The sequence below is a fragment of the Nansenia antarctica genome, assembly GCF_963989245.1.
Source record: "Nansenia antarctica genome assembly, chromosome: 5".
NCBI lineage: Eukaryota > Metazoa > Chordata > Actinopteri > Argentiniformes > Microstomatidae > Nansenia > Nansenia antarctica.
The window spans coordinates 51,375,362-51,402,210 of record NC_137690.1 but is presented as its reverse complement, the minus strand read 5'-3'; the positions used below and the strand labels follow the sequence as shown (position 1 = coordinate 51,402,210).

Sequence of the window (26,849 nt, the reverse complement as noted above, 5' to 3'; positions counted from 1 at the left end):
CTAAAGGGCTCTGCACACAGCGTGCGATTTCTGTTGCGCATCAACGTTCCATTTTGAAGTTTGAATGGAAGTCTATGAGAACATCGCATTTACCCACACACGGCCCCGATTTTAATCGCACGGCGAACATTCGATTCCATTCATTTTGAATGGGACAAAGCAGTGCGACAAAACTCGCACGCCGTGTGCTTTGTCCCATTCAAAATGAATGGAATCGAATGTTCGCCGTGCGATTAAAATCGGGGCCGTGTGTGGGTAAATGCGATGTTCTCATAGACTTCCATTCAAACTTCAAAATGGAACGTTGATGCGCAACAGAAATCGCACGCTGTGTGCAGAGCCCTTAAGTTGTTGTTTTCTACATTTTAAAAGCTTTGGTTAAAGATGTAAATTGGATTTTGCATGGGATTTGGGATGTCCCCAGTGTTGTTCATTCAACTTCAATCCAAAAAATAACTATTAAAAACATATACATTTCCAAATATGTTATTATTATTTCATTTTCCTGATCAATATCTTCTGAAATCAAATATAGTTTTTATCTTTTTTTATTTTGTTATTTTGTACAAAAAATTAAGGTTTTGCTTACAATATTGCTTGTCCCTGCGATCACTGTCCACCCTGTTATGCTGTGTTAATGTCCCTTTTAAAAGAAAACCATATTTCTCAATCACATCACTCTCATGAGGTGACATCACATCAGTGGAGGGGATTTCAAATGTGGTAAGCTGTGTCATTTTCTACCTCTTTTACCATCTGATTTTTATGTTTTTATCCAGTGAGTTTAATGTGGTTGACCATAACGTGTCCACCCTGTTATGCCTAAATATTGAGGAGATCAATCAAATTGAATAATTTCAAAAAAAGTATTTAGTGCAAATTAGATTCCTCATCAAGTATTCATGGTCATTCTAGGCATAATGCTAACACAGGCAGGCTAAAGGCTAACTTTAACTCAAAATGTCCACCCTGTTAGTGTCCACCCTGTTATGTGTCCACTCTGTTCTGGAGACACTCGCCCTATTCAACTACAGAGGGTATTCAAAATAAAATAAAATGTAGGTGCCTGAGCTCGACCACTATGTTTTTCAGCAAGCTAGATATGTCCTTTATATAATAGAACATTAAAATATAGATAAATCAACAATTTATTTTTCACAAGTTATGAAGTCCAAATGGCACCGTATTAAAAAAAATTACCCATCTCTGTTTATGACATGCAATACCATTGTAGTGTATACTTCATCATTACTCCGGGTCTACTGCACATCATGGGATACACTCTTTGCGCGCACTCGCACAGCGCTATCCACAAAAAAGGGCTCGCGCGCGCTCAGAGGCGGTCCGGTTGTCTCACATTCTCTCGCAGTCTGAGCGGAGAACGAAAGGGAACGGAGAACCAGCACGAGCGAACGGCCGAGCGAGCATACACGGAATATACTTCGGGGTTGATAACAGATTGTGTGCGTCGACCGCCGCGCGTCAAGTAGCCTAATTGGTAGGTAAACATGTTTTCTTTCCAACACTGTATTTGCACATTGAAAGTCATGTTTAAAGAGTCAATGGCCCGAGAACGATATATCCAGTGAGGAGGGCTGTGGGGTGTTCCGTGTCTTTTGTGCCGAGACATATCTTTATGTGATGGTCACCAGGAAGCTCCACGGCTGTATTTCACGCGTCTTTTTTGGTACCTAGTGTCTTTGAATGTACACCCTATAATAAAGACGTTGTTGATATCTAGGATCCGGTCTTCGTGTAGGTACCAAGGGCGCATGAGGTTTCTCCGATTACCTTTGGGGGGTGCTAATTTTAGGCCTCTTCCATTACGGGTGCGTGCGATTTGACGCCTGCTCACCCTTCGTGTGTTTGGATCAGGTGTTCTGACAGCCCCGCGTGACAAGGGGGATTATTTACACAACAAAAGGAGGAAAAAGAAAGCGCGCCGCTTATCTGTTGTTCTGGTTGTGGAAAAAAGAGTAAGGGGGACTCACTAGCTATAACTTTTAAGCTCTTATTACGTGACCCGCAGCAGGCTAGAAAAAGTGTCAAGGAAAGTGAAAGTTGTTAAATTGTTTGTTGCATTTTTGTTTGTTGTTAAATTGTTTGTCATTGTTTGGCTCTATTGACACTCTCATGTATCCAATTGCTTTGTCTCAGGTTGATCTAATTGGTCTCTGCAGTCGACCTCCTTCACCTCTGAGACCTAACCTACAAAGAAATATGTATTAGTGGACTCAATGCACTGTTTCACGAAAGTTGGTTTTATTTTTGCAGGTACCCTAATGAACTGACAGAATTTTAAAATCACTGACCCATTTTAAATCACTGTATCAGAAGAAATAATTCGGTAAATCCAGTTACTTCTTACACGTCAGTGCAGTCCCAGTATGCATGTTCACAATTAAAGAATGTGTGTGCTAAATTCTGTCTGTACTTATACTGATTAGATATCTCAATTCAGGCTCTTTCTGGAATGTGATGCCCAGCTCAGTGCAACATCTGCTCCCTACAATAGACCCACACACTCGCCCCAAACAACCGCTTCTTATTCCCAGAATGTACTAAATGGGTTCACCTTGAGGCTTATACGGTATGATGGGAAATTGCATTTCATGAATGCGACCTTGCAGATGGGGCTTTGATTGTAGACTTGAGTGCAGGGGGGGGGGGGTCCATGGGGGCTTCAAACCTGCCTTATATGATGTCCTTTAAAAGACCTGTGAGGGGAACAGTATTTAATTCATTTGGTAACCTCTGGCAATATCCGATACTGTACTTCTAATAGCAACTGATTGAAGTACAACCGCCAAACCAGCAGGGCGTAGACCTTCAACTGCATATGTATGTATGGTTCAAGGAAACAGTCCACTGACGCGTGCATGTGTGTGTGTGTGTCTGCGCGTGTGTGCGCATGTGTGTGTGTGTGTGTGTGTGTGTGTGTCTGACCGACCAGAGCCAGGATGTCTAGTGAGGTGCAGGCGGGGCCACAGGACAGTCCCAACACCAGCGGGGGCAGCTCGGACGCCGAGGTGAGGGACATGGCCCCTCCGGAGCAAGGCCAGGAGAGGGAGAGGGAGCGGGATCAGACACAGACACAGCCCAAGAAGAAGGAGGCCAAGATATCCAGCAAGACCGCAGCCAAGCTCTCGACCAGTGCCAAGAGGTTTGTATAACGTTGCCAGAGATATATATATATATATGTTACGGTACATGTGGGAACACGGTACATGTGGAAAAAACTAGGGTTAGGGTTAGGTGCTAGGGTGCTACGGTTAAGGTTAGGGTTAGGGTTAGGGATAGGAATAGGATTAGGGTTAGGGTTAGACATGCCAGCATGTACCAAATCGACGTAGCACCTAACCCTAACCCTAGTTTTCCCACATGTACCGTATTCCCACATGTACCGTAACATATGTACTGTATATATATACAGTATATATATATATATATACTGTATATATATATACACACAGTACATTATCATATACTGTATATATATATATACACAGTACATTATCATATGTAGAATCCAATTGAAGTTTAATGTTGGATCACTGACGTGCCAATTTCAGATCCTGTGTTTTACTCCGTATCCATTCTGTTGAAACGATAGTGATTCATCTGCACCTTGAAGCAATGGTCCCTGTGTTTCTGGTGCCTACTGAGATCATTAAATGCCGCGGGCCATTACGGAAAACAAAGTGTTTGGTCACAGCTCCCTTACGTGAATGGAAGGCTTATGCACTACTCCGGTAATTTTCCCTTTTCCCCTTGGATTCCCTTGTTCATTGCACCATCCACTCTCTCAGCCTCACTAGTCAAAATGTGCCACCTCAGGAGAAAAAACAACAACACTCCAGATAAAATTACCCGGGCGCGCAGTCAAGCCGAGAATGACTCCATAACCATGGCGATTGTATTACAGCCCCCTTTGCAAAAATACTTCCTTTTTTTCCCTCCCTGGAGTGACTAGGGTGCAGTGATTTCCCATCCGCATCATCATCATCATAACCATCATTTTTTAATATCAATACAAGCGCAGAGGAGGTTTTTCTGCTGCCGTTTGGCTGTTTCCCAAGGCTCCCCGCGGCTTGTTGCCGTGGTGTGTTGCCTGTCAGAGCTCCTCTGTTGCTGTGACGTTTGGAGAGGAATGATCCAGCGGCGGCGGCGGCGGCGATGCTGACAGCGGAAATGAACAAAAGAGACCACCTGAAGTTCACTTCCCACACAGAATCGTGGCGGGGCGCATTCCCCCCCCCCCCCCCCCCCCGCACTGTTCTGACGCTTCCCCCTCTCCTGATTTGGAGGCATTGCTTGTCTTTTTTAACCCTCCTTGGCGTCAGAAGTCATATTTTGATATGGTCTGATCAAACAAGTGCATCGCTACACACCCGATAAGAGTACAAAAAATGATTCCTTTTCATGGTATCTCTTCAAGTCTGTGAGGTTATTGTGTGGGAGAGGATGATGGGTCTCAAAAGTGTTGGAATGAGAGTCGCACAGCGAGATCCAGCCTCAGTGTGTGGATGGAGGGGAGGAGTCTTGATGGGAGGTAACTGATTGTAAAATATGGCAACTTGCTGTGGGGTTCCTTGAGGCAAGTCATTGGCATATAGTCACGTGATGAGCACTTACCGGCTGTGACATTTGACTCCAGCCCCTCTCTACTCACTATTAAGCCTTTGCTTATGCGCTCGGCTCTGATAGGTCTGTGGAAATGTTAACAACAGGTATCAGAGAGAGGGAGAGGCTCAGCTGGTAGAGCGTGGTGCCAACAACGCTTAGGTTGTGGGTTCGATTCCCACTGGGACCATAGGCCTATATACTGAAAAATGTATGCACTCTCGTTTTGGATAAAAGCATCTGCTAAATGGCATATATGTATTATATATAAGAGGGAGAGGGTGAAATCAGCGGCAGGATTAATTTAGCCGGATACCCAATATGATTCCGTTACCCTTTTGACATCAATCTCAATTTACACACGCCTAGTCAAATACAGCAGAGATTCAGTGGTGTGTCTTCATGTTGATTTTGCGTGACAGGACCTATTCCTGTATTCAGGCTCCACGCTCAGGAGCTCATTCTAAAATCAATGAGGTATTCAGTGTGTACACTTACAGATTGATTTTACTGGCAGGATTTATACAACATGCGCGCACACGTGTGTGTGTGTGTGTGTGTGTGTGTGTGTGTGTGTGTGTGCGTGTGTGCACGTGAGCGATTGTCTGATACACACACACTGAAGATAAATTGTGTGTGTGTGTGTGTGTGTGCCTCTCTTTAACACAGTTCCACCTCTCATTCGCAGGATTCAGAAGGAGCTGGCAGAGATAACCTTGGACCCACCGCCAAATTGCAGGTAGGAGCCTGTTAATAATGCTCTCTTAATGCTCTGTTTAATGCTCTGTTTAATGGTGGTATTGGCTGCAGGTAGAAGCCTGTTAATACTCTGTTTAATGGTGGTATAATATATTATTAACATATTATGCTGTGACACCAGAGGCATTCTGTAGGGCCCGCCGGGTTGTAAATGGGTTGTGTTTGCAGAGTTGAATCATATAGACCCATTCTAGTAGTGTATTTACACTGCTGTTCTACCCTGGCCTGTGTGTGTGATGAATAGACCACGTCTGAGTCACAGTCAAAGCTGTGAGTCAAGGTGTGAGTAAAGGAGGGATGTGAGTGATTGATTGACCTGATAGGCGTAGGTATTTACCAGTGGGATCACTCAACTGCACCGTAGTAGTGTTTGCTGGGACTCCCGGGGGTGGGAGAGGCACGGCGCTGCTGAACTGGTTCCCGGGGTTTATGTTACCCACAGTCACAACGTGGAGGAGGGCGGCAACGACAGCTAAGCAGTACGCACTAGTCAGTCAAGGCCCTTGTGTGTTTTCATTGTGTGTGTGTGTGTGTGTGTGTGTGTATGCGCTTGGTGAGTCAGCGTGTTGTCAGAGAGGCTGACTCCTCGATGGAAAGTGTGTGTGTGTGTGTGTGTGTGTGTGTGTGTGTGTGTGCGTGCGTGCATGTACGTAAGTCATTTGTGCATATGTGTGCATGTATATGGGAGGCTTGAAAGGTGGAGGCTTGTGGGAGGGGGAGTGAGAAATGATGGAAAAAACAAAATTCATGACTGAAATCCTTGTCATGGATTGGGGGAAAAAAAAAAAAAAAAAAAAATCCCAGAAGTGTTAGACTAGAGTGTGTTTGTTACCCCTCCTGGCATAGAGTGTAGCTGTGGATAATCTCAATGAGGCGTGCTATTATCCTCGCTGACAATGGCCCGAACGGTGCAGGGGGAAAAGAGATTTCATGGGGAGACATTTGTATTGGAAATGACATTTGTATGGAAACGAAGGGTGATGAAAGGAGTTTTCATGACGAATGGATTCACCTCAGCGGCAGCGGCAGTTTGATTCCGTCCGTAGGAGCTCAGTGAAAAATTGGCCTCAAACGACTGAAGTATGTTTCAACGCGAAGCGCTGAGAGCCCTGACACACTAGAATTGTAGATTTCTGGTATTTATTGCTCCCTTGGGGTATTTGCTTGACTCTAAAAAGCCCCCCCCCCAAGTGCCCCTGTTAGGCCTTCCCATAACTCGTGTTTGAGTTTCCTAGTTTTCGTTTTTCACACATGTTGATGCAGCGATCTAACAATACAGGCCTGTTTCGTGAGCTGAGAGAGCGTGATTATATTGCATAAACATGAGCACATAAAACCCTGCTGTTTCTACTCTCTTTCTTCATTAGAGATACAGTATGAGATATGTCTGACACACACACACACAAACACACACACACACACACACACACACATACATACATACATACATACATACATACATACACACACACTATTTATCTTCAGGGTGTGTGTGGTTCTGTTCCTGGTGTTTTCACCTGTTAGTTGAAATGACAGTGTAATCCAGCTCATTAGGCCCCCAGCTTCTGTTCAGAACGTCCTTGTTCTTCTTTCCTTCAGCTCATGATCACAGCGTCTTATAAACATCCTCCTTCTCTCTCTCATTTTGACATTTTCGGGTTTAAACAGAGTAGGGGGGTGGGGGAGATGTGTCATATCCCCGAGGGGGGGAAAAACGGCACCAACTTTTAGAATAGGGGCACTGTGTATTATTTGAGGAATGATTTGGCAACATTTTGAAAGGACGCCGAACGCCGGTTGATATTTGGCAGAATGGGTGGAGATATTTTGCTCTTGTTTAATCATCTTTGTCACCCCGGCGGAGAATAATTAATTGAATGTGACAAGCGCTCTGGAAGGGTATGTAAATAGCCCCCCACACCAGACACGTTATATTACCCCATTGCTCAACCAGCCCTTTTTTGCTCAGTGTGTGTTTTTTTTTCCGTAATTACCATATCCTTTCATGATAGACCTGGCAGCGTTTTGATAAGAATCCCCCCGTTGGCTGAGGGAAACAATGTGGATCCCGAGGGAGAATTGACCATGCTGTCTCTTTCTCTCTCTCTCTCTCTCTCTCTCTCTCTCTCTCTCTCTCTCTCTCTCAGCTCACCTTTTCTTTCTTTCTTTCTCTCTCTCTCTCTTGTCTCTCTCACCCTCTTTCTCGTCTCACCTTTTCTTTCTCTCTCTCTCTCTCCCCCGTTCCCCTCTACCTCTCGCTCTCTCTTTCTAATCCCAGGAAAATTCTGTGTGTGCGTGTTCCAAATAATGACTTCCAAATGAATACCAGTTACCATCTGACGACATCAGAGCGGTGATGAGGTGGAAGAGAGTATTGATGTGTAACAGATGAGAAATATCTCACTCGACACAGTTAGAATCACTGTGTTGATACGATTGACAACTACATACCTCAATTTACGGAGCGATCGTTTAAATCTGTTTTCTCCAGGTTTTCTCCAGGTTTCAGACACAATGAAGTATAATAATTGATATCTGATTATTGCTATTATCGTCTTGTAGAGGATAACACAGCGGAGATCGCGTTGGTCACAGTGTGGTGAGCCTATGTGGGGATTTCCTACCGGATCAGATGGGCTGTTGAAGTTGAAATGTGGTTTTGTGTGGTAAAGCACTGGGGAGCATTCATACAGCGTGTGGCTTTTCTTCCCTTTCATTATTTCTTTCCTTCTCTCTTTCTTTATAGTTCATACTGTACACACACAGAGGATGTAATAGGTCCCTCTCTTTCCCCCCCCCTCTACTCCTGGCAAGAGGATGTTTTAAGAATGCCTCTCTGTCTCTGCTGTGGAAAGTGGAAAGGCTGCCTAACCTTTTAGGCCTAAATTGAGTTAATGCATCGCTTCCGCTTGTAAGTGTTTTTAAACAGTCTGAAGTATCGGGGGAGGGAGTGGGGGGAGGCCACGGGGGAAAGGGGGTTTCTGGTTGTTGTGGTGTGCAGCAGTGGTGTGTCCCCACTCCCCCCCCCACCCCAGCAGTACAGTTTCTCTACTGTGAAAAAGAAGAAAGTAATTATTCCTTCATTTAGCATTGTGACTGCCAATGGCCCATTGTCCTACTATACTGTAGATATATTGTTTTTCTTATGATGAGTGATGACTGATGTGTAGAAGACTCACTTACTTTAGACAAATGTACTTACTACTTATTGCTTTGGATAAAGTCATTTGCTAAATGTCTAAAATGTGAATGTAAATGCCAGTGGTGTGTCCTATGTTTCTGGCATTCTTCACAGTAACACAGTCATCTTCACTGCTCTCAGGACGCTACTGTAGGTTCACAGCAATTATCTTCATCCTTCGTGTTGTGATTCGACGGCGCTGAATGTCTTTACTACTGTAGTGTTAATAGTGATGAAAACCGACTCGTGCGTAAAGAGATCAACGTCAACGCGCGTCGGCTGCTGACTGACCGTGATGAAAAGGTGTCAGGTGATCATGCTGTACGCGTGGCAGTCTCCCTGTCTCCTGTCTCGGGGTGACTGGCAGTCAGGCCTGTTATTGACTACTCTGGTCTGCTGCCCGTCAGCTCTTTTTCAGGTACACTGAGCTAATTTTAATGGAGTTTTCACCGCAAACACAACAAACCAGGGAGTCACAGAGGCAGTTTCCCAAGCCCCTTGGGGAGAGTAAATTCTTCGTCTGAAACATGGCTTTTGTTTTGTTTGTTTTTTTCCTCCAAGATTCCTTTTTTTTTTTTTCCTCCAAGATTCCTTTTATTTATTTATTTATTTATTTTATTTTTTACACGAGAGAGAACCTTATTACAAGAATGACTGTGTCAGCCACCCCTACACTGACAAATGACTTTTTAACACCTCACTTGGAGGCAGGCCTCCGAGGGCGTCTAACGACTATTGTTTTGATAGGCTAAGCATTCCCGATTTCACCAGGGTTTCACATCAGTCAGCCAGGAGGGGCGGGATGTTTTGCTAAATGAATTCCGAGAGAATTCCGACCGAGGGCGTTATTGTTGGTACCCGAGAATTTCCGACAGCATGTTCTCAAGGTTTTATGACTTTTTATGGAAAATCTCATTGCCGTTTTATTGAGTCTGGAGCTGGAAGTGGATGTTTTGGAGTCTAGGGCCCTCTGTTTGACTGCACAGTGTACTCCTTCCCTCCCTCCCTCCCTCCGGCCCTCCCCCCCCCCCTCCCTCCCTCCCTCACAGGCAGGTGGGCCTCTATGTTGCTGTGAGATGGAGGGAGGAGGTTTGGTTTATTAGGAGACATCCAGCAGAGAAACACCCAGCCGGTGGCATGGCAGCTGTTCCACACCAGCAGCTCTGCCACTCCCGCAAAAGCAACATTTACACTCATATACTAGACATGGAGAAAGGGACACCACATACTGAAACACACACACACACACACACACACGCACACGCACACATACACATACACATACACACACACACACACACACACATACACACATACACACACACACACACACACATACACATACACATATACATATACATATACAGACACAGACACACACTCACCGAACACTATTAGGAATACCTGGTACACCTTCATGCAATTATCTAATCAGCCAATCATGTGGCAGCAGCACAATGCATAACATGCTGCAGAATCAAGCCAGCAGCTTCAGGTAATGTTCACATCAACCATCAGAATGAGGGAAAAAAAGATGATCTCAGTGATTTTGACTGTGGCATGATTGTTGGTGCCAGAGGAGCTGTTTTGAGTATTTCTAAAACTGCTGATCTCCTGGGGTTTTCATGCACACAAGACACAACAGTCTGTAGAGTTTACTCAGAATGGTACAATAAAGAATAAAACATCCAATGAGCCGCAGTTCTGCGGACAGAAACACCTTGTTGATGAGAGAGGTCAACGGAGAACGGCCAGACTGGTTCAAGCTGACAGAAAGGCTGCAGATAACCACTCTGTACTATTGTGGTGAGCAGAAAAAGCAGCTCAGAATGCACAACATGTCGAACCTTCAGGCGGATGGGCTACAACAGCAGAAGGCCTACCCAGTATTAATATAGTGTTCCTAATAAAGTGTTCTCTGAGTGTATATATACACACACACACACACACACACAGAAAACACAAGACACACACACACACACACACACACACAGATGCACTCTTCCAAATGTCATAGCTTCCGGGATACTCATGCTAGCATCATACCAGGAACCTGGCTCTGATCGCTGACCATAGAAACCCAGTAGGCTGATGGTCTGTGGCTCTGGACATCTCTCTGAGAACGCTCGTCACCATCAGCGACCTAGCACGTCTCAACGCTCTCTCCCTGTAATGAAATATTCACGCGGCTGTTGAAATCGTGATCTGCTAACTCACTCTTAAAGATTTGTGTGCAGTGACGCCCCCTCATTGTGTGTGTGTGTGTGTGTGTGTGTGTGTGTGTGTGTGTGTGTGTGTAGAGAAGTCAGAAGGGATTTCTGTTTCAAAGCAAAAAGCTAAATCAGTGTGGAGTCGGTTTCCTTTTCATCCGCTGATTTATGATGCAATAGATAAGTGGAGAAAGAAGGTAAGTCTCTCAGTCTTGGGAGAGTGGGAGAGTGGGAGATACGGAAGGTGGGAGAGTGAGAGAGAAGGAGAGTGGGAGAGAGAGAGGGTGGGAGAGCAGAAGGGAGGAAGAGTAGAAGGGAGGGAGAGAGGGAAGAGGAGTTACCCATCTGGTGCACAGAATGCTGCCGGAGAGGCCCTGGAAGATTCCAAAGCAGCCCACACGCTGGGAGCTGACACCATGGATATAATTATTCACCATCTCAATACACTACCCAGCTGGAGAGGGGCCTTCCACGCCGCTTCTCTGAAATCCCCTTCCCCTCTTTTCTCAGACATGCGTCTCTATCTATCTATATTATTATATTCTCTCTCTCTTTCTACCCCTGTCTCTCTCTTTTTCTCTCTCTCAAACCATCATTTTGTATATCCTATATCCTCTCTCTTCCCCCCCCCCCCCACTCTCCATCCACTCTCCTGGCATGCCTTGTCTCTTGCCCCCCCCAAAGGCAGTGTGTCCCCTCTCTTCTCTGTGCTTTAACACAGCTGACTAATCTGACCTCTGTAGAAGGAGAGCTGTCTGTCTGTCTGTCTGTCTGTCGTCATCATCTGTCTGTCTGTCTGTCATCATACTGTCTGTCTGTCTGTCATCATACTGTCTGTCTGTCATCATACTGTCTGTCATCATCATACTGTCTGTCTGTCTGTCTGCCTGCCTGCCTGCCTGTCTGTCTGTCTGTCTGTCTGTCTGTCTGTCTGTCTGTGTGTCTGTGTGAATTGAGATTGAGATTGAGATTGAGATAACGTTTATTGCCACTATGCATTACACATATAGGAATTTGCTTCGTCACCACAGCAAGTGCGTTTATACTTTTTTCACATATCAAAAAACAGGACAACACAACAACAACACAGGACAGACAACAGTGCATTGGATAGTGCGGTATAAAGTAAAGTGCAGTGTAGAGTTTTTTTTTTTTTTTTTACAGTGAGTCCAGTTCAGTCCTGGGCAGACTTGGGGGCGGGGGGGGGGGGGAAGCCAGAGTCATTTAACAGCCTGGCGGCTGAGGGGTAGAAGCTGAGCCTGTGGCGGGCCTTAAGTGCCTTAGGCAGCCGCAACCTTCTTCCAGAGGGAAGCAGGGTGAGGAGGCCGTGGCCGGGGTGGAAGGGGTCAGCCATGATCTTCCTTGCCCTCCTCAGAGCCCTGGTGTCATGCAGGGAGTTGAGGGAGGGCAAGGGACAGCCGATCACCCTCTCTGCTGAACGTCGCACCCGCTGCAACTTGGCCTTGTCCTTGGTCGTTGCAGCAGGGAACCAGGTGATGATGGAGTGGGTGAGGATGGATTCTATGATGGCCGTGTAGAACTGGACCATCATGGACCTCGGCAGCCTGAGTTTCCTCAGCTGCCGGAGGAAGAACATCCTCTTCTGGGCCTTCTTTGTGAGGACCTCGGTGTTCTGCTCCCACTTTAGGTCCCGGGAGATGGTCATGCCTAGAAAGCGGCATGACTCCACGGAGGCCACCGGGGTACCTCCCAGCGTGATGGGAGGGGGCAGGGCTGCTTTCCTTCGGAAGTCCACCACCATCTCCACTGTTTTTAGAGCATTTAGCTCCAGATTGTTTAAACTGCACCATCTCTGCAGCCCCTCGATCTCACCCCTGTAGGCAGATTCGTCCCCCCCGGAGATGAGGCCCACCAGGGTGGTGTCGTCTGCAAACTTCAGGAGCTTGACCGAGGGGTGGCGGGAGACACAGCTGTTGGTGTAGAGGGAGAATAGTGCTGGAGACAGGACGCAGCCCTGCGGGGAGCCCGTGCTGGTGGTCCTGGAGCTGGAAATGCTCTTCCCCAGCTTCACCCGCTGAGACCTGTCAGTCAGGAAGTCCGTGATCCACTTGCAGGTGGAGACCGGCACCTGCAGCAGGGATAGCTGGTGCTCCAGGATGTGTGGGAGGATCGTGTTGAAGGCCGAGCTGAAGTCCACGAACAGGATCCTGGCGTAGTTGCCTGCAGTGTCTAGGTGTTCTAGTACGTAGTGCAGAGCCATGTTCACGGCGTCCTCCGTGGATCTATTGGCTCTGTACGCGAACTGCAGGGGGTCCAGCACAGGATCCGTGATGAGCTTCAGGTAGGCCAGGACAAGGCGCTCCAGGACCTTCATGACGACGGAGGTCAGAGCGACGGGTCTGTAGTCGTTGAGGCCTGTGACCTTGGCCTTCTTGGGGACGGGGATGATGGTTGATGCCTTGAAGCACGCTGGAACGTGACACAGCTCCAGCGAGGCGTTGAAGATGTTGGTGAACACCGGGGCCAGCTGGTCGGCGCAGTGCTTCAAGACAGAGGGAGAGACGGAATCCGGACCAGCTGCCTTCCGGGGATTCTGCCTCTTAAACAGTCTGTTTACCTCTCGCACTGTGACAGAGAGAGGGGGTGGGGAAAGGGGGGTGGGGGTGGGCGGGGCGGGTGAGGAGGGGGGAGGGAGGGGGGGCGGAGGGGGGAGGGTGGGGGTAGCAGGGGGGACATTGGCCCCCCTGGGGGACGGGGGTGGTGGTTGTAGCCGGGGGGTGTGGAGGGAGAGGGCGGGGGTGGGCGGGAACTTCTCTTTCTCAAACCTACAATAGAACTCGTTCAGCTCGTTAGCGAGGGGGAGGTTGTCGGACATCAGCGGGGACCTGGGTTTGTAGTTGGTGATGGTCTTTAGGCCTTTCCAGACGGAGGCGGAATCCCCCTCAGAGAGCTGTTTCTGCAGCTTCTCCGAAAAGCGATGCTTCGCCTCCTTCACCGCTTTGGCGAACCTGTACTTGGCCTGCTTGACCCGGTCCACGTCCCCACTGCGCCTAGCCACCTCCTTCTCTGACCTCAGACGCCTGAATGAGGTCATCAGTGTTGTTATCAGACATGCCCACCATCTCTGTGTGTTGTTGAGTGATCAGCCTCATTAAACATGAGCCATCCTCCTCTAGAGATGGGGGCTACACTATCCTTTACAATCCTTAGTCACACACACACACACGCTCACATTCACACTCACACGCTCACAAACACACTCTGTTCAAGCACATGCACACACCCAGACGATAGACCACTTCCTCTACCGCAGCGTAGTCATATACAGACACACACCGGCTTAGAGAGGCTTACCTTGGCACAGCCTTCTACACTTACACATCCTTAGACTCAAACACACAAACACACACACACACACACACACACACACACACTCTGCTTGGTAATAATAATAACAACTTTTATTTGTGTAGCACTTTTCCTGCAAACGTTACAGCTCAAAGTGCTTAATCATTATATAAGCATAATTTAATGATATAATTAAAATATACAAAAATATATAATAACACACATTCCGCTCGCTACACGTCCCTAGACTTAAACACACACACACACACACACACACACACACTCCGCTTGGTACACATCCTTCGACTCAAAAACACACACACACTTCCCTCGGAACACATCCTTAGACTCAAACACACACACACACACACACACACACACACACACACACACACAGTCTAGCCGGTGCGGTTGTCTCAGGGTGTGTTTACCCCTGTCTGGAGGGACACTTGGTGTGTTCCCTCTGTGTGAGCTGTATGATGGCATTATTTATTTGTTTCCCACATTCAATTAGCCCAGACAGCTTAAACGTTGCTTCTGATTTGATATCCCTGTCAAACACAAATACAGCTGTGTTCTGTTTGCCCAGATGTCAGAGTTGTCACAAGGCTCCGATAGGATAAGATCCTGTCAACAAAATTGTTGGTTTCGGCAATAACACATTCTAGTTAATTCTATTCTATTCTACTCTAGGGTAGGATAAAAGCATCGTCAAATGACTGAGATGTCAATGTAAATGTGGTGGGGAAAGTAGTAATGCAATGAATGTTTGTTTGAGTGTTTATTCACTTGGTATAGAGCTGACTGTAGAGACTCCACTCACTAGCTTGCCTCTTCAACAGCCAATCTCTCCCGTCATCACTGCCATAAAAACCAAACAGCTGACAAACCCAGTCCCGCGGCGTCTCTCTCTCTCTCTCTCTCTCTCTCTCTCTCTCTCTCTCTCTCTCTCTCTCTCTCTCTCTCTCTCTCTCTCTCTCTATCCATCCTGTGTTGTAACAGCTTTACTGAACCAACCAGTTGTAGGGGGGAGATAAGCAGAGTGAGTGGGGGGGCTGCTCAGCTATGCTAGCTACGCCTGCAGGCTACCTGATACCTGAGGATAATATCTGTATTAGCCTGGACGTGCACGGCAGCCTATGGTGACAGGCTAGGGAAGCACCGTGTCACTGTGGGCCACGGGTCCACTGTGATGTCATTGCTCTGTGCTAACGGGATGTCATTATTAACTGACATGTTATTAACTGACATGTTATTAACTGTGCTCTCATCTCGGTGATGGATTAAGGAGGTGTTGCCCTCTCTGACGGCTCACATATGTATTGATTTTTCATCTCGAGCTCTCAGCATGTTCATAAAAGGTGACGATATTTTCCCTCCTTTACTAGAGATGTTTTAGTAAAACAGAATTGGTTTTGAAACGTGCATGTTGAGGAGTATTGATTTAACTTGTGCAGAGCGGCGGTGGAAGGGACGACTCCAGCAGAGCACAGTGCCAACGCTCTTGTTTTCTGTCTCTCTTTGTTCATTTTTCCATCGTTCATGCCCTGTGATGTGTAGTTTGTGCTTCTCCAAACTGCGGCATAGTGGAATCGAAGAGAGAGAGAGAGAGAGAGAGACAGAGAGAGAGAGAGAGACACCCACTCGTGTACTGTGGAAGCACACTTCACAGCCTTCTCCAAAAAAAACTTTAATGTCTCCTAGTCAGGGAAGTCGTGGGAAGGATGTTCTTTCTTTTTTTATTACTCAGGGGGTTGTGTTCCAAAGCATCCTCTCTCTTCTTTCCTTTAAAAAAGCGCTGATCCCACATTGCTGCTGTTGCTGCTGCTGCTGGTGGCGGCAGCTTCAGACGTGAGCCCCGAATTGCTAGTCTTTAAGATCTCCACCACCTCCCGCTCACCTACCCGTCAGAGCCCTCTCTCCTGACGTTCTCGTCCGCCTCATCAAGTGTCGTCTCTATTCCCGTCGGTATCCGTTGGCGACCGTTCCATCGCGCCCCTCTCTCTCTCTCTCTCTCTCTCTCTCTCTCTCTCTCTCTCTCTCTCTCTCTCTCTCTCTCTCTCTCTCTCTCTCTCTCTCTCTCTCTGTCTGCCCTTGATGAGACGGTGATGAATCACTCGTCTGAACGGGAGGAGGCCGGCGTTTCTGCTTTGGTGAAGCGGCGTGGGTCACTTCTACACCAGCTGCCGCCGCCGCCGTATGGAACCTGAGGGAGCCATCAGCACACGGACACGTCTGCCGTTGGATACCAGTCACTGCACTGGCAAGGTCCTCGGCTCGCTATCCATCAAAGTGTTTCATGTGAAACCACAGTCGGGTGGGGAGGGGGTGGCTGCCAACGATCTCTATCTATACCCTCAGGGATTATCCCCCCTCACTGTAAATCTCTGTTTAATTGTCTCCGTGCCCTGCGTACGTTTTCCTAGGCGAAGGACGTGGTGGCCCGCGAAGGATTCATGCCGGCTGTTGAATTGTTAATGTGCCCTTTTGTTGGGTGCCCTTCCAACAGAGCTCCCCTTTAAACCTCAGCCCCTTTAATGGAGGTGTCCCTCCTTTTATCCTTTTATCTCTCAGGCATTTCAGGAGGAGGGAGAGAGAGAGAGAGAGAGAGGAATTAATACTGTTTTAAGAGCTGATAATGGAGGAGTGTTAATCACTGGAGGTGTTTCTCTCTCTCTCTCTCTCTCTTTCTCTCTTTCTAGTCAGTGCCTGGTTCTTCCCCCTCTCTGAGGCATGGTTAATAAGAGTCTTGGGGGAGGGGAGGGGAGGGGGCGCCCCCCCCCCAGGCGTCCAGGGCTTAGCCTGTGTCCCTAGCTCATGTGTGCGTAAACAGTGAAATGTTGGCACCCAGACAAATAGCTGCAATGCAAACACGCCGGCCACGGTGAGATTCCATTACCAGTCTGGCACGGAGTCCGGCACAGACACACAGGCTGTGATCCCGACCCTGGCCTCTCTCACCGCCTCACAAAGGCAGGATATCAGCTTCCTGCCAGGGCTTTGATTCCATTTCAGGTGGCTCTCTCCCCTGGTTCCCAACAGCTGGCACTGAGGAGGGGGAGGGAGAGGGAGGGAGGGAGGGGGGAGAAAGTGGAGAAACAACAGTGGGAAATGTCTATCTACATGAGACACAGAGATAGAGAGAGAGAGACACAGAGAGACAGGTTCGCTTGGAAGACACCGTTCCTGAGAAAGGCAGGGGGCCATGCTGTGTGCTCAGGGAACATGGAGGATGGGCAGATAGATAGAGAGTGAGTGAGAGAGAGATGGATGGATGGATGGATGGATGGATGGATGGATAGATAGATACGTACTTTATTGATCGCAGAGGGGAAATTAAGACTTTACAGCAGCTCCCAAACAACAACAAAAACAACAACAGCAACAAAATAAAGTGACAATAGATAGAAATAGAAACATTATACAGTACAGTGTTTCCTCCAGGAATTTTTACAATGGTGGCGGGTAGCGTTGACCGCGCGCGCATAGCGCGCGCCCGCGATTTTTTCGCGTGCACGCGCATGAAACGCGCACGCGCGCTCAAAACAACGACGTAATTTCAGCCAAAACTCGAGGATGGCCAAAAAAAATAAAATGTTTTCCCGTACGTCTCTTATTGTCTTAGAATAAAATGTTTTCCCGTACGTCTCTTATTGTCTTACGTGTCTTATTGTCTTATTGTCTTATCTGCATGTTTTTCCAGCATGTAATTCCGTTGTCAATAAAAAATTCGTCTCCCCTTCTTTTCATTATCATTATGGAGGCTTTATGGTTGTTGTAACTATTATGGGAAGCGGTTGACACAGTAGCCGCTTTTCGTGTACGCTGCAGTGGATCCCTTCACAACGCAGAAGAAAGAGGAGAGAGAAAACATTGTCAATGTGCAGGGAAGAATCATGTATCAGCAGGGTTCAACAGTAACGCTTGCCTGGGGCAAGTAAAAAAATTCGCCGGGTTTGTTTGCGCGAGCCCGAAGACGCTGCTGGATCCTGGATCTGTTTACCTGTGTGCAGGAAGAAAAACAGACGGAGCAGGCGCCAGACCAGACTAGATGATTGTGGAGTGAAGAGATTATTAAAGCGTACGCGATGCGACGGGTGATCGACAAGCACGTACACTTTCATAATATCTTCACTCCACGATCATCTAGTCTGGTCTGGCGCCTGCTCCGTGTTCTTCCTAAACACCGATGCACAGATCCAGGATCCAGCACCGTCGTCGCGCATATTGTAACATTTGAAGTAGTTTGTCTACACGCAGCCTAGATGTATTCGACCAATCACAAAACAGTTTTGCAAGCGCGTCGCTTCGCGCTTGTGGGTGTGTCTAAAAGAAAAAGCGGCCTAAATTTTTTTTTTTTTTTTTGAGAAATCTGCATGGTGGCGGAGGAAATTCCATCGTGGCGGTGCGCCACGATGAAATGCATGTAGAGGAAACACTGCAGTAATAACTAGGGGTGCAACGGTTCTCGGTTTTTTTACGGACGGTACGGTTTGCGTTCCACGGCTCAATTCACTAGTGAACCGTGACGGTTTTCGTTTTTTTTTTTTTTTTTTTTTTGCTTTATTTTACCAGGAAGTCACATTGAGATTAAAACCTCTTTTACAAGAGAGACCTGGCCAAGACAGGGTCAAAATAGTAGCTTAAAAAAACAGTTCAGATAACAAGACAGGACATAAGACAGTGGCAACAATACAATAGACAAACAATGGTAGGGGTATTTACAAGGTGATTAAAACATTGAGAAGTCTAACCAAAGCAGGTACAGCGAGCGGTGACCACATCCTTTAATCTACGCTTGAAGATACTTATGGAAATAAGGGCCTCTAATTTAAAAGTAGTCTGTAGGTCATTCCAAGACCAAGGGCCATAATAAGACAAGCTTGCCCTTCCAACATTGTTCATGATAAGTGGCACCTTGTATTGTAGCCATCTACGAGACCTGAGACCCGAGCCACTCAGTATAGGGATGAACTTCAGGCCCAGATAATTCGGTAAGAAGCCAGAGATGATTTTAAACACAAGAGTGTACCAGTGTTGGAGCCTTCTGACAGAAAGAGATGGCCATCCAACCAGACTATACAGTGTACAGTGATGGGTCCTGAAGGCACTATTGGTGATGTATCTTAGAACCGAATGATACAGGGGGTCTAGCTTGGATAAAGTGGACAGAGAAGCAAACCTATATACTGTATCACCATAATCCAATTGTGAAAGGAAAAGGGCGGAGACAAGACGTTTTCTGGAAGCCAAGGAAAAGCAAGATTTAAATCTATACAGGAAGCCCACTGTACGCTTAAGCTTTATGGCGAGAAGATCAATTTGGCAGCGTTCGTAAATTAGCTCTGAGAGCGCCGGAGCGTCCACGTGAATGCCTCGAACGCGGCCTTTGGTCAGAGGTCGAGTTGGTCTGGAACGTTTGTTTCTGAACCGAACCGTACCGAAAACCGTGACCCAAAATACCGAACCGTACCGAACCGTGGGCTAACTGAACCGTTGCACCCCTAGTAATAACAGTCCAGTATGAATCAACATCCCCCAGCCTGACTCTGATCACCCTGATCTGATCAGCCTGACTCTGATTGCATGAAGATGCTGCTAATTGTATCCTGTCTCATTTGTCACTTATGTCCTGTACTGTTGTCACTTATTATTACATTTTTTAAATTATCTTGAATTATGCCTATTGCCTTATTGTCTTGTGCTGCAATGTCAGTAACCAAAGCCTAGGAATTTTACTCTCTTACACTTGTGTAATGTGACGTAACAATAGACTTGAAACTTGATCACCACAGGCAGCAGAAGGGCAGGGCAGGGCAGGGCAGGGCAGGGCAGGGCAGGGCAGGGCAGGGCAGGGCGGGGCAGGGCAGGGCAGGGTACTCTGTGTGTTTCTCTGTGTCTCCGTCACTGAGTGATTCATTGCAGTTCGCGGGGCACCCTCTCAATAGCCCAGTGACATGAAATCAATGCACACAGTGCAGCCCAATCAATGCTGCCATGATCGCTGTGGTCCAGGCACTGAGAGAGAGGTTCTCTTTTTTTTTATTCGGTTGGCCTAGCTTTAGAGGTCAATGAGCCCCCCCCCCCTTCCCATCGTTTGCACAACAAGGCTTTCTTTGTAAGGGGGTTTATTTGGGGGGTGTATTTGCTTCACAATCACAACAAGGGACGAGAGTCACCCCGTAATGAAAAGACACCATATTGTTTTCATAAAGAGTGTGTTTGCTATTAATAATTGTTTTATGATTTCTCCTGAAAGGGCCAGTACGTAATCAACAGCTAAGGCCTCGCAGGCTAATTAGGGAGTGGTAATGAGCACCTCTTGACATTTTGCGCGGTGGCGAGCTGAGTCGGCAGGTCTGGTTGACCTTGTATCCCCCTCCCCCATCCCCCTCCCCCCTCCCCCTCACCCCCTACCTCCCCCACCTTGTGCTTGTGAGAGTGTATGGCACCGAGATGGGATAAACACAACAATTTTTTCTGCTGTCCTCTGTCAGAGGAACGTGGGAACATTGAATAACACACACACACACACTCTCACACACACACAAATTCTCTCTCTCTCTCTCACACACACAAATTCTCTCTCTCTCTTTCACACACACACACACACACACACACACTCTCTTACACACACAGCAGGGGCAGAGCTACCGCGGGGATGCGGTGTGGCACCCCCCCCCCCCCCCCCTTGTGATCTGATCGCCCCCCCCCCCCCCCCCCCCCCCCGAGTGCCCCCCCAATGCCCAAGTTTCGAGAAGCGATCGGATTGGCCATCCTGTGTGCCTCCCCAGTTTCATTGGCTCTTAGTGATGTCAATCATTGTGTGCTTTGACGTGCACATTCAAGTTAGTATATGCAGCTACTGCAGATGTTATTGAAGAAGACAGTGTTTTCCGTTTTTTTTTCATGTTACGATATTAAGTGTTGAAGTGCCCACTCGTTATAACAAACAACAATACTAAATACTTATAATTTGCTAATTGGATTAACTATCATCTGCCATAGGCTACTGGGTAAGTGATTACATGGCTTTGATTACATTGGCTTGTAAACAAACTTTCGTTCTAGGACATGTTCAAAAGCAGGACTGTGTGATTATCTAATTATGTGTACCGGTAGTTATGTGTTTTTCTCTCTCCCGCAACGCTGCTAGATTCTCCTCTTCCTAAGGAACACAGGGATGTGTCTGCTAGATTCTCCTCTTCCTAAGGAACACAGGGATGTGTCTGCTAGATTCTCCTCTTCCTAAGGAACACAGGGATGTGTCTGCTAGACTCTCCTCTTCCTAAGGAACACATGGATATGTCTGCTAGATTCTCCTCTTCCTAATGAACACAGGGATATGTCTGCTAGATTCTCCTCGTCCTAATAAACACAGGGATATGTCTGCTAGATTCTCCTCGTCCTAATGAACACAGGGATGTGTCTGCTAGACTCTCCTCTTCCTAATGAACACAGGGATGTGTCTGCTAGATTCTCCTCTTCCTAAAGAACAAGGGGATGTGTCTGCTAGATTCTCCTCTTCCTAATGAACACAGGGATGTGTCTGCTAGATTCTCCTCTTCCTAATGAACACGGGGATATGTCTGCTAGATTCTCCTCTCCTAAGGAACAAGGGGATATGTCTGCTAGATTCTCCTCTTCCTAATGAACACAGGGATGTGTCTGCTAGATTCTCCTCTTCCTAAGGAACACAGGGATGTGTCTGCTAGAGTCTCCTCTTCCTAAGGAACACAGGGATGTGTCTGCTAGAGTCTCCTCTTCCTAATGAACACAGGGATGTGTCTGCTAGATTCTCCTCTTCCTAATGAACACAGGGATATGTCTGCTAGACTCTCCTCTTCCTAATGAACACAGGGATGTGTCTGCTAGATTCTCCTCTTCCTAAGGAACACAGGGATGTGTCTGCTAGATTCTCCTCTTCCTAATGAACACAGGGATATGTCTGCTAGACTCTCCTCTTCCTAATGAACACAGGGATGTGTCTGCTAGATTCTCCTCTTCCTAATGAACACAGGGATACAGTGTTTCCTCCAGGAATTTTTACATTAGTGGCGGAGAGCCCAAGCGCGCGTTTTTTTTCTTTGCGTACACGCGCATGCGCGCTCAAAACAACGACCTAATTTCAACCAAAACTAGAGGGAGGATGGCAAAAAAATAAAATAATTATATACAGAATATAAACTTGTGATACCGGTTTCCATCCATCAGCTCTGAAGGTTTACGTTACTCACGGATCCAATGTCCTTCCAAACGAGCAGTCTGGCTCCGTCTCAAACACAACAGGAAAAGTATGTCCAACTTGTCGAAAGTTTCCGAGTATTTCCAACTTGCGCGAGTTCTTCAACTTGCGACAGTTTTTCAACTAGATGTGATGGCTATCATGTCTATCAAAATTATCAAATTAGCCATCGTCCTGGCATGGTTGGGTGTTGGTTTCAAGTGGTGTGGAACATCAACTTACTGTCCTACAGGGTACCAGCGATGCTTGGTGGTGTACAGTAGCTGCTGCTTGTTCTCCCGCTGTAGTTGTAGCTGGTGGTGGTGGTGGTACCCCGCCATAAACGTTGTTAGCTGATCCAACTAGCTCCTTTGCTCCTGCCAGCCATGCAGTTTCGGATCGCTCATAGCCACTGCTAGCTTCAGCAATGTTTGAAGTGTCTGGGACATCTTTTTTCTTGAAAAATCCATCCATCTGTCGCTGTTTTCGTTTAATCGAAGTTATTTAACGTGATATCTTATTTGTGCACCTAGCTAGCTAGATCAGCCTTTTGTATCTTTTAGATGGTACTACCGGTGACTTTTAGCCCGTTATTTGCGAGTAGAAAACACAGGCGCCCGAGCATTTTTTTCGGCAGGTAAGACTGCTGAGCAGGGATGGTTGAGTCTGCACGGTTCTCATGCCGGTTCACATTTAGACCAATCAGAGTAGCCCTTGTGTCACGTCGTCAACTGGATGTTTAATGTCATTAATCTGATTTTGGATCAGCGGTTAGAGAGAGATGGGCGTGGATTTAGGTGCACTTTTAGTCAACATCCATTATAGCGCTGATCTAGGATCAGATATATTTTAATCAGCTAAAATGTTCAGAGGTGGATTTAAAAAAAAAAAAAAAAATTGTGTGTGGACCGTGGCGGCCCGCCACCAATAAATGCATATAGAGGAAACACTGGGATATGTCTGCTAGATTCTCCTCTTCCTAATGAACAAGGGGATATGTCTGCTAGATTCTCCTCTTCCTAAAGAACAAGGGATGTGTCTGCTAGATTCTCCTCTTCCTAATGAACACAGGGATATGTCTGCTAGACTCTCCTCTTCCTAATGAACACAGGGATATGTCTGCTAGATTCTCCTCTTCCTAATGAACAAGGGGATATGTCTGCTAGATTCTCCTCTTCCTAAGGAACAGGGGATGTGTCTGCTAGATTCTCCTCTTCCTAAGGAACACAGGGATGTGTCTGCTAGATTCTCCTCTTCCTAATGAACACAGGGATGTGTCTGCTAGATTCTCCTCTTCCTAATGAACACAGGGATGTACCGTTTTTTGATTGTAGCCCCCCGGGAAGCTATGGTTTTGTCATGGAATTCAAAAGTGAAAGTAACCGGGATAAATGACAGGGGTGCGTGTCGGTCTGCGAATGTGGTCGGCGATCAGGCAGACTCAGGATGGTCCTTTTAGACAAGGGCATATGTGTTTTATTGGTTTGAGATGTACCAACATTCAAATAAGCATATCTTCTTGAATTATTTTCAGATTTCAATGTATGACATCATTTGAAAGCTTACAATCTGCACTTTCATTGCTGTACGTTAATGCAACATTAAAAGTCGAGGAAAGTATCATTTCAACCGGTTAAATTGAAGTTACTTTGTTTGTAATTGTTCTCAAGGTAGACTTAACAATTAAAACAAGTGGAGATATTCAAGAATTCTTCATTAAGAAGAAACCTCAGGCACAGAACAGTGAAATATCAGTTTCAGAAAATATCCGTTTTTCATTAAAAAAGAAAGTCAATATCGGCAGATATATACGTATATGTCTGATCTGAAAAATGTTCACAAATTGATTAGCATTATTAAAAAATGTATAGTAATACATATCGCAATATTTATAAATTGACAGAGCTGTAAATAGTGTTATTCTTGCACAATACATTGCACCCGCTTAATATGACTTAGGCTACTGTTGGTGAGCAATACTAATTGCACATGTTGATGAGAATATCATAAACAAGGGGACATCAGAATTTTAATGTTGGAGGTGCAAAATGAAAAGGTCATATGCACCTTGCTTACAAGGGGAAAGAGTTAATGTAGCCAACAAAACACTGAAGACATAAATACACTGTGTAGCCTACTGTACTATTTAAGAAAAGTCATTGTTTCCACTTGAAATGTTGAAGAGAGAGGTGGGTGGCGGCCTTCACTGTGTCTCTCTCCTGAAAATGAACTGGCTACACCCCTGACACACAGACACACTCTCACACACATACTCTCTCTCACACTCACTCACACACACACACACACACACACACACACACACACACACACACACACACACACACACAAGCTGACTGACAGGCTGCGCAGGCTGTGTCACCACTCTTCAGTGTTATGAACCGTTAAGCAGAGGCACAAATGTCTCATCCATGGAGCATTAGAGTGTTGCCAGCCTTTCAGGAACCATTGTCTTGATGTCCAGCAAGACAAGGGCTGTATTCTTTGAGATTATGACTCATAAACCTCGCTGATGGCATTGTTTTTCTCTTTTAGATTTCTTGAGTAGCCATAATTGGATCCATTTACTGTTGGGTATTTTTTTGTATTATGCCACAGTATTCCTTTGTGTCCTGTTCTCATTTGGTATTTGACATGTCTAGATGGCTTTTTGAAGTGCTGATAGATGCTCCAGCTCATTGGCTCCAGCTCCGGTAGTGTCTCAACATTGCGCAGTAAAAACAATTCATTATGTCTAGCCTGTAGCATGTTTAAAACCTGAGAACTCAGCTGTCATCCGTTTTCTCTTTGACACAAAGCTGTATGTTTCTCTGTCTCTCCGTCTGTCTCTGTCTGTCTCTGTCTGTCTGTCTGTCTGTCAGTCTGTCTATGTCTGTCTCCTGCTTGACTAGAGGGGATGGGAGTTAACACCTTGTAAGCACACAGAAGGTGCATACTGCAAAGAGTTACTTGATGTGTTTTCACCTCACTGGTGTTACCCTCGCCTTTATCTTTCAGAGAGATAAGGCTCTCTCTCTCTCTCTCTTTCTCTCGCTCTCTCTCTGTCTCAACTCTCTCTCTCACTGCAGGATTCTTAATATCGCTCTTGGTTTTTGACAGGGATGAAAGAGTTCTGAGATAAAAGGACATTTTACAGAAGATAAAAAAGACCTTTAAGATAAAAGCAGGTTTTTATGGTAGACAGATCATCAGGCCTGCTGTGTGATTTTGGACAAAAATAGAAATTAGTGGAATGAGTGACCTTCAAAGGCAGCGGGTTATTTCTCTCTTTCATCTCCTTCCCTTCTCCTTCCTTTCTCCTCAGCGAGATGAGATCAGTGTGCGTGCCTATCTGCTATAGACACAGCACCATTCTCAACACACACACACACACATGCGCGCACACACACACACACACACACACACACACACACACACACATACACACACACACAACACACACACACACACACACACACACACACCACACACATACTCACATACATACAAATACACACATATATATATATATATATATATATATAGTCCCATAGTGTAGACGACCCTTGACCCTCCAGATGTGTAGATGGTCCTCTCAGTGTATCAGTATCAGCCAGTCCAAGGTCAGGTGCGTGCGTGCGTGCGTGCATGCATGCATGCATGCATGTTGGTGTGATCTCAAGGTCATGATAGGGGACAGAGACATTCCCATGGCTAGCTAGCTATTGCCACCGTTTAACACCACAGGTCTCACTGAAACATGAACAAACAAAATATAGGCTACATTTTCTCTCTGTGTTTTGGGTCCATCTGTGGAATACCGTGTTCTGTGATGTTGATGGTCAGAAGAGCAAGCGGAGGCTTGTCCTGTAGTGCAGTCTTGTCCTGTAGTGCAGTCTTGTCCTGTAGTGCATCTTGGGAGTTTACAATTGGAACTTGATGGAGCGTGTTGAAATGACGCCTCTCTTAGCAGGGTTGTGTGGCTGCTCTGGGTTCATGCATCATAAAAAATAGGAACTTAGTGTGTATTATATGCATTTGAATGGTGGATGAATAGTTAATAGGGCAAGAGGTTTGTACACACACACACACACACACACACACCTCACACTCCTTTTCTTTCTGGTTTCCCTGGGCGATGCACCTAGAATAGGCAGGTTAATGACGACCCTCTGTGGTGCCCTAATAGAAGCTGTGAACATGAAATGTTATCATAAACACGTTTGCTTTTCCTTTCATTGCCTGGATGTGTGAGCCAGCGAGGGAGAAATGAGTCATATCCGACCTTCTCATCGACTCACATTATCACCAGGGGAAGCCACCTAATCGGCAGGACTTCCAGCGTGTGTGTTTATTTAAAGAGCTGCGGAGTATTCTTATGTTTGTAAACACCGCTGTGTTATAATAAGCGTTTTTTTCCACTTGCGTTTCGCACTAGAGATGGACAAAAACGATGTACTCTTATGATAGGGTGTGTGTGTGTGTGTGTGTGTGTGTGTGTGTGTGTGTGTGTGTGTGTGTGTCTTTGTGGGTCTGCCTGTCTGTC

The 26,849-nt window shown here is 46.4% G+C and overlaps 1 protein-coding gene across 1 annotated transcript in view; it reads left to right on the top strand.

Annotated features, from left to right (window-relative positions):
- Positions 1–1,382: 1,382 nt before the first annotated feature.
- LOC308157683 (ubiquitin-conjugating enzyme E2 E2-like) overlaps positions 1,383–26,849 on the top strand; it is a 43,168-nt gene continuing 17,701 nt past the window's right edge. The window contains exons 1-3 of the mRNA XM_080531289.1: positions 1,383–1,498; positions 2,954–3,163; positions 5,312–5,362. Coding sequence (XP_080387415.1) covers positions 2,961–3,163; positions 5,312–5,362 — 254 coding nt within the window. The 5' untranslated portion in view covers positions 1,383–1,498; positions 2,954–2,960. The remainder of the gene's footprint in view (positions 1,499–2,953; positions 3,164–5,311; positions 5,363–26,849) is intronic.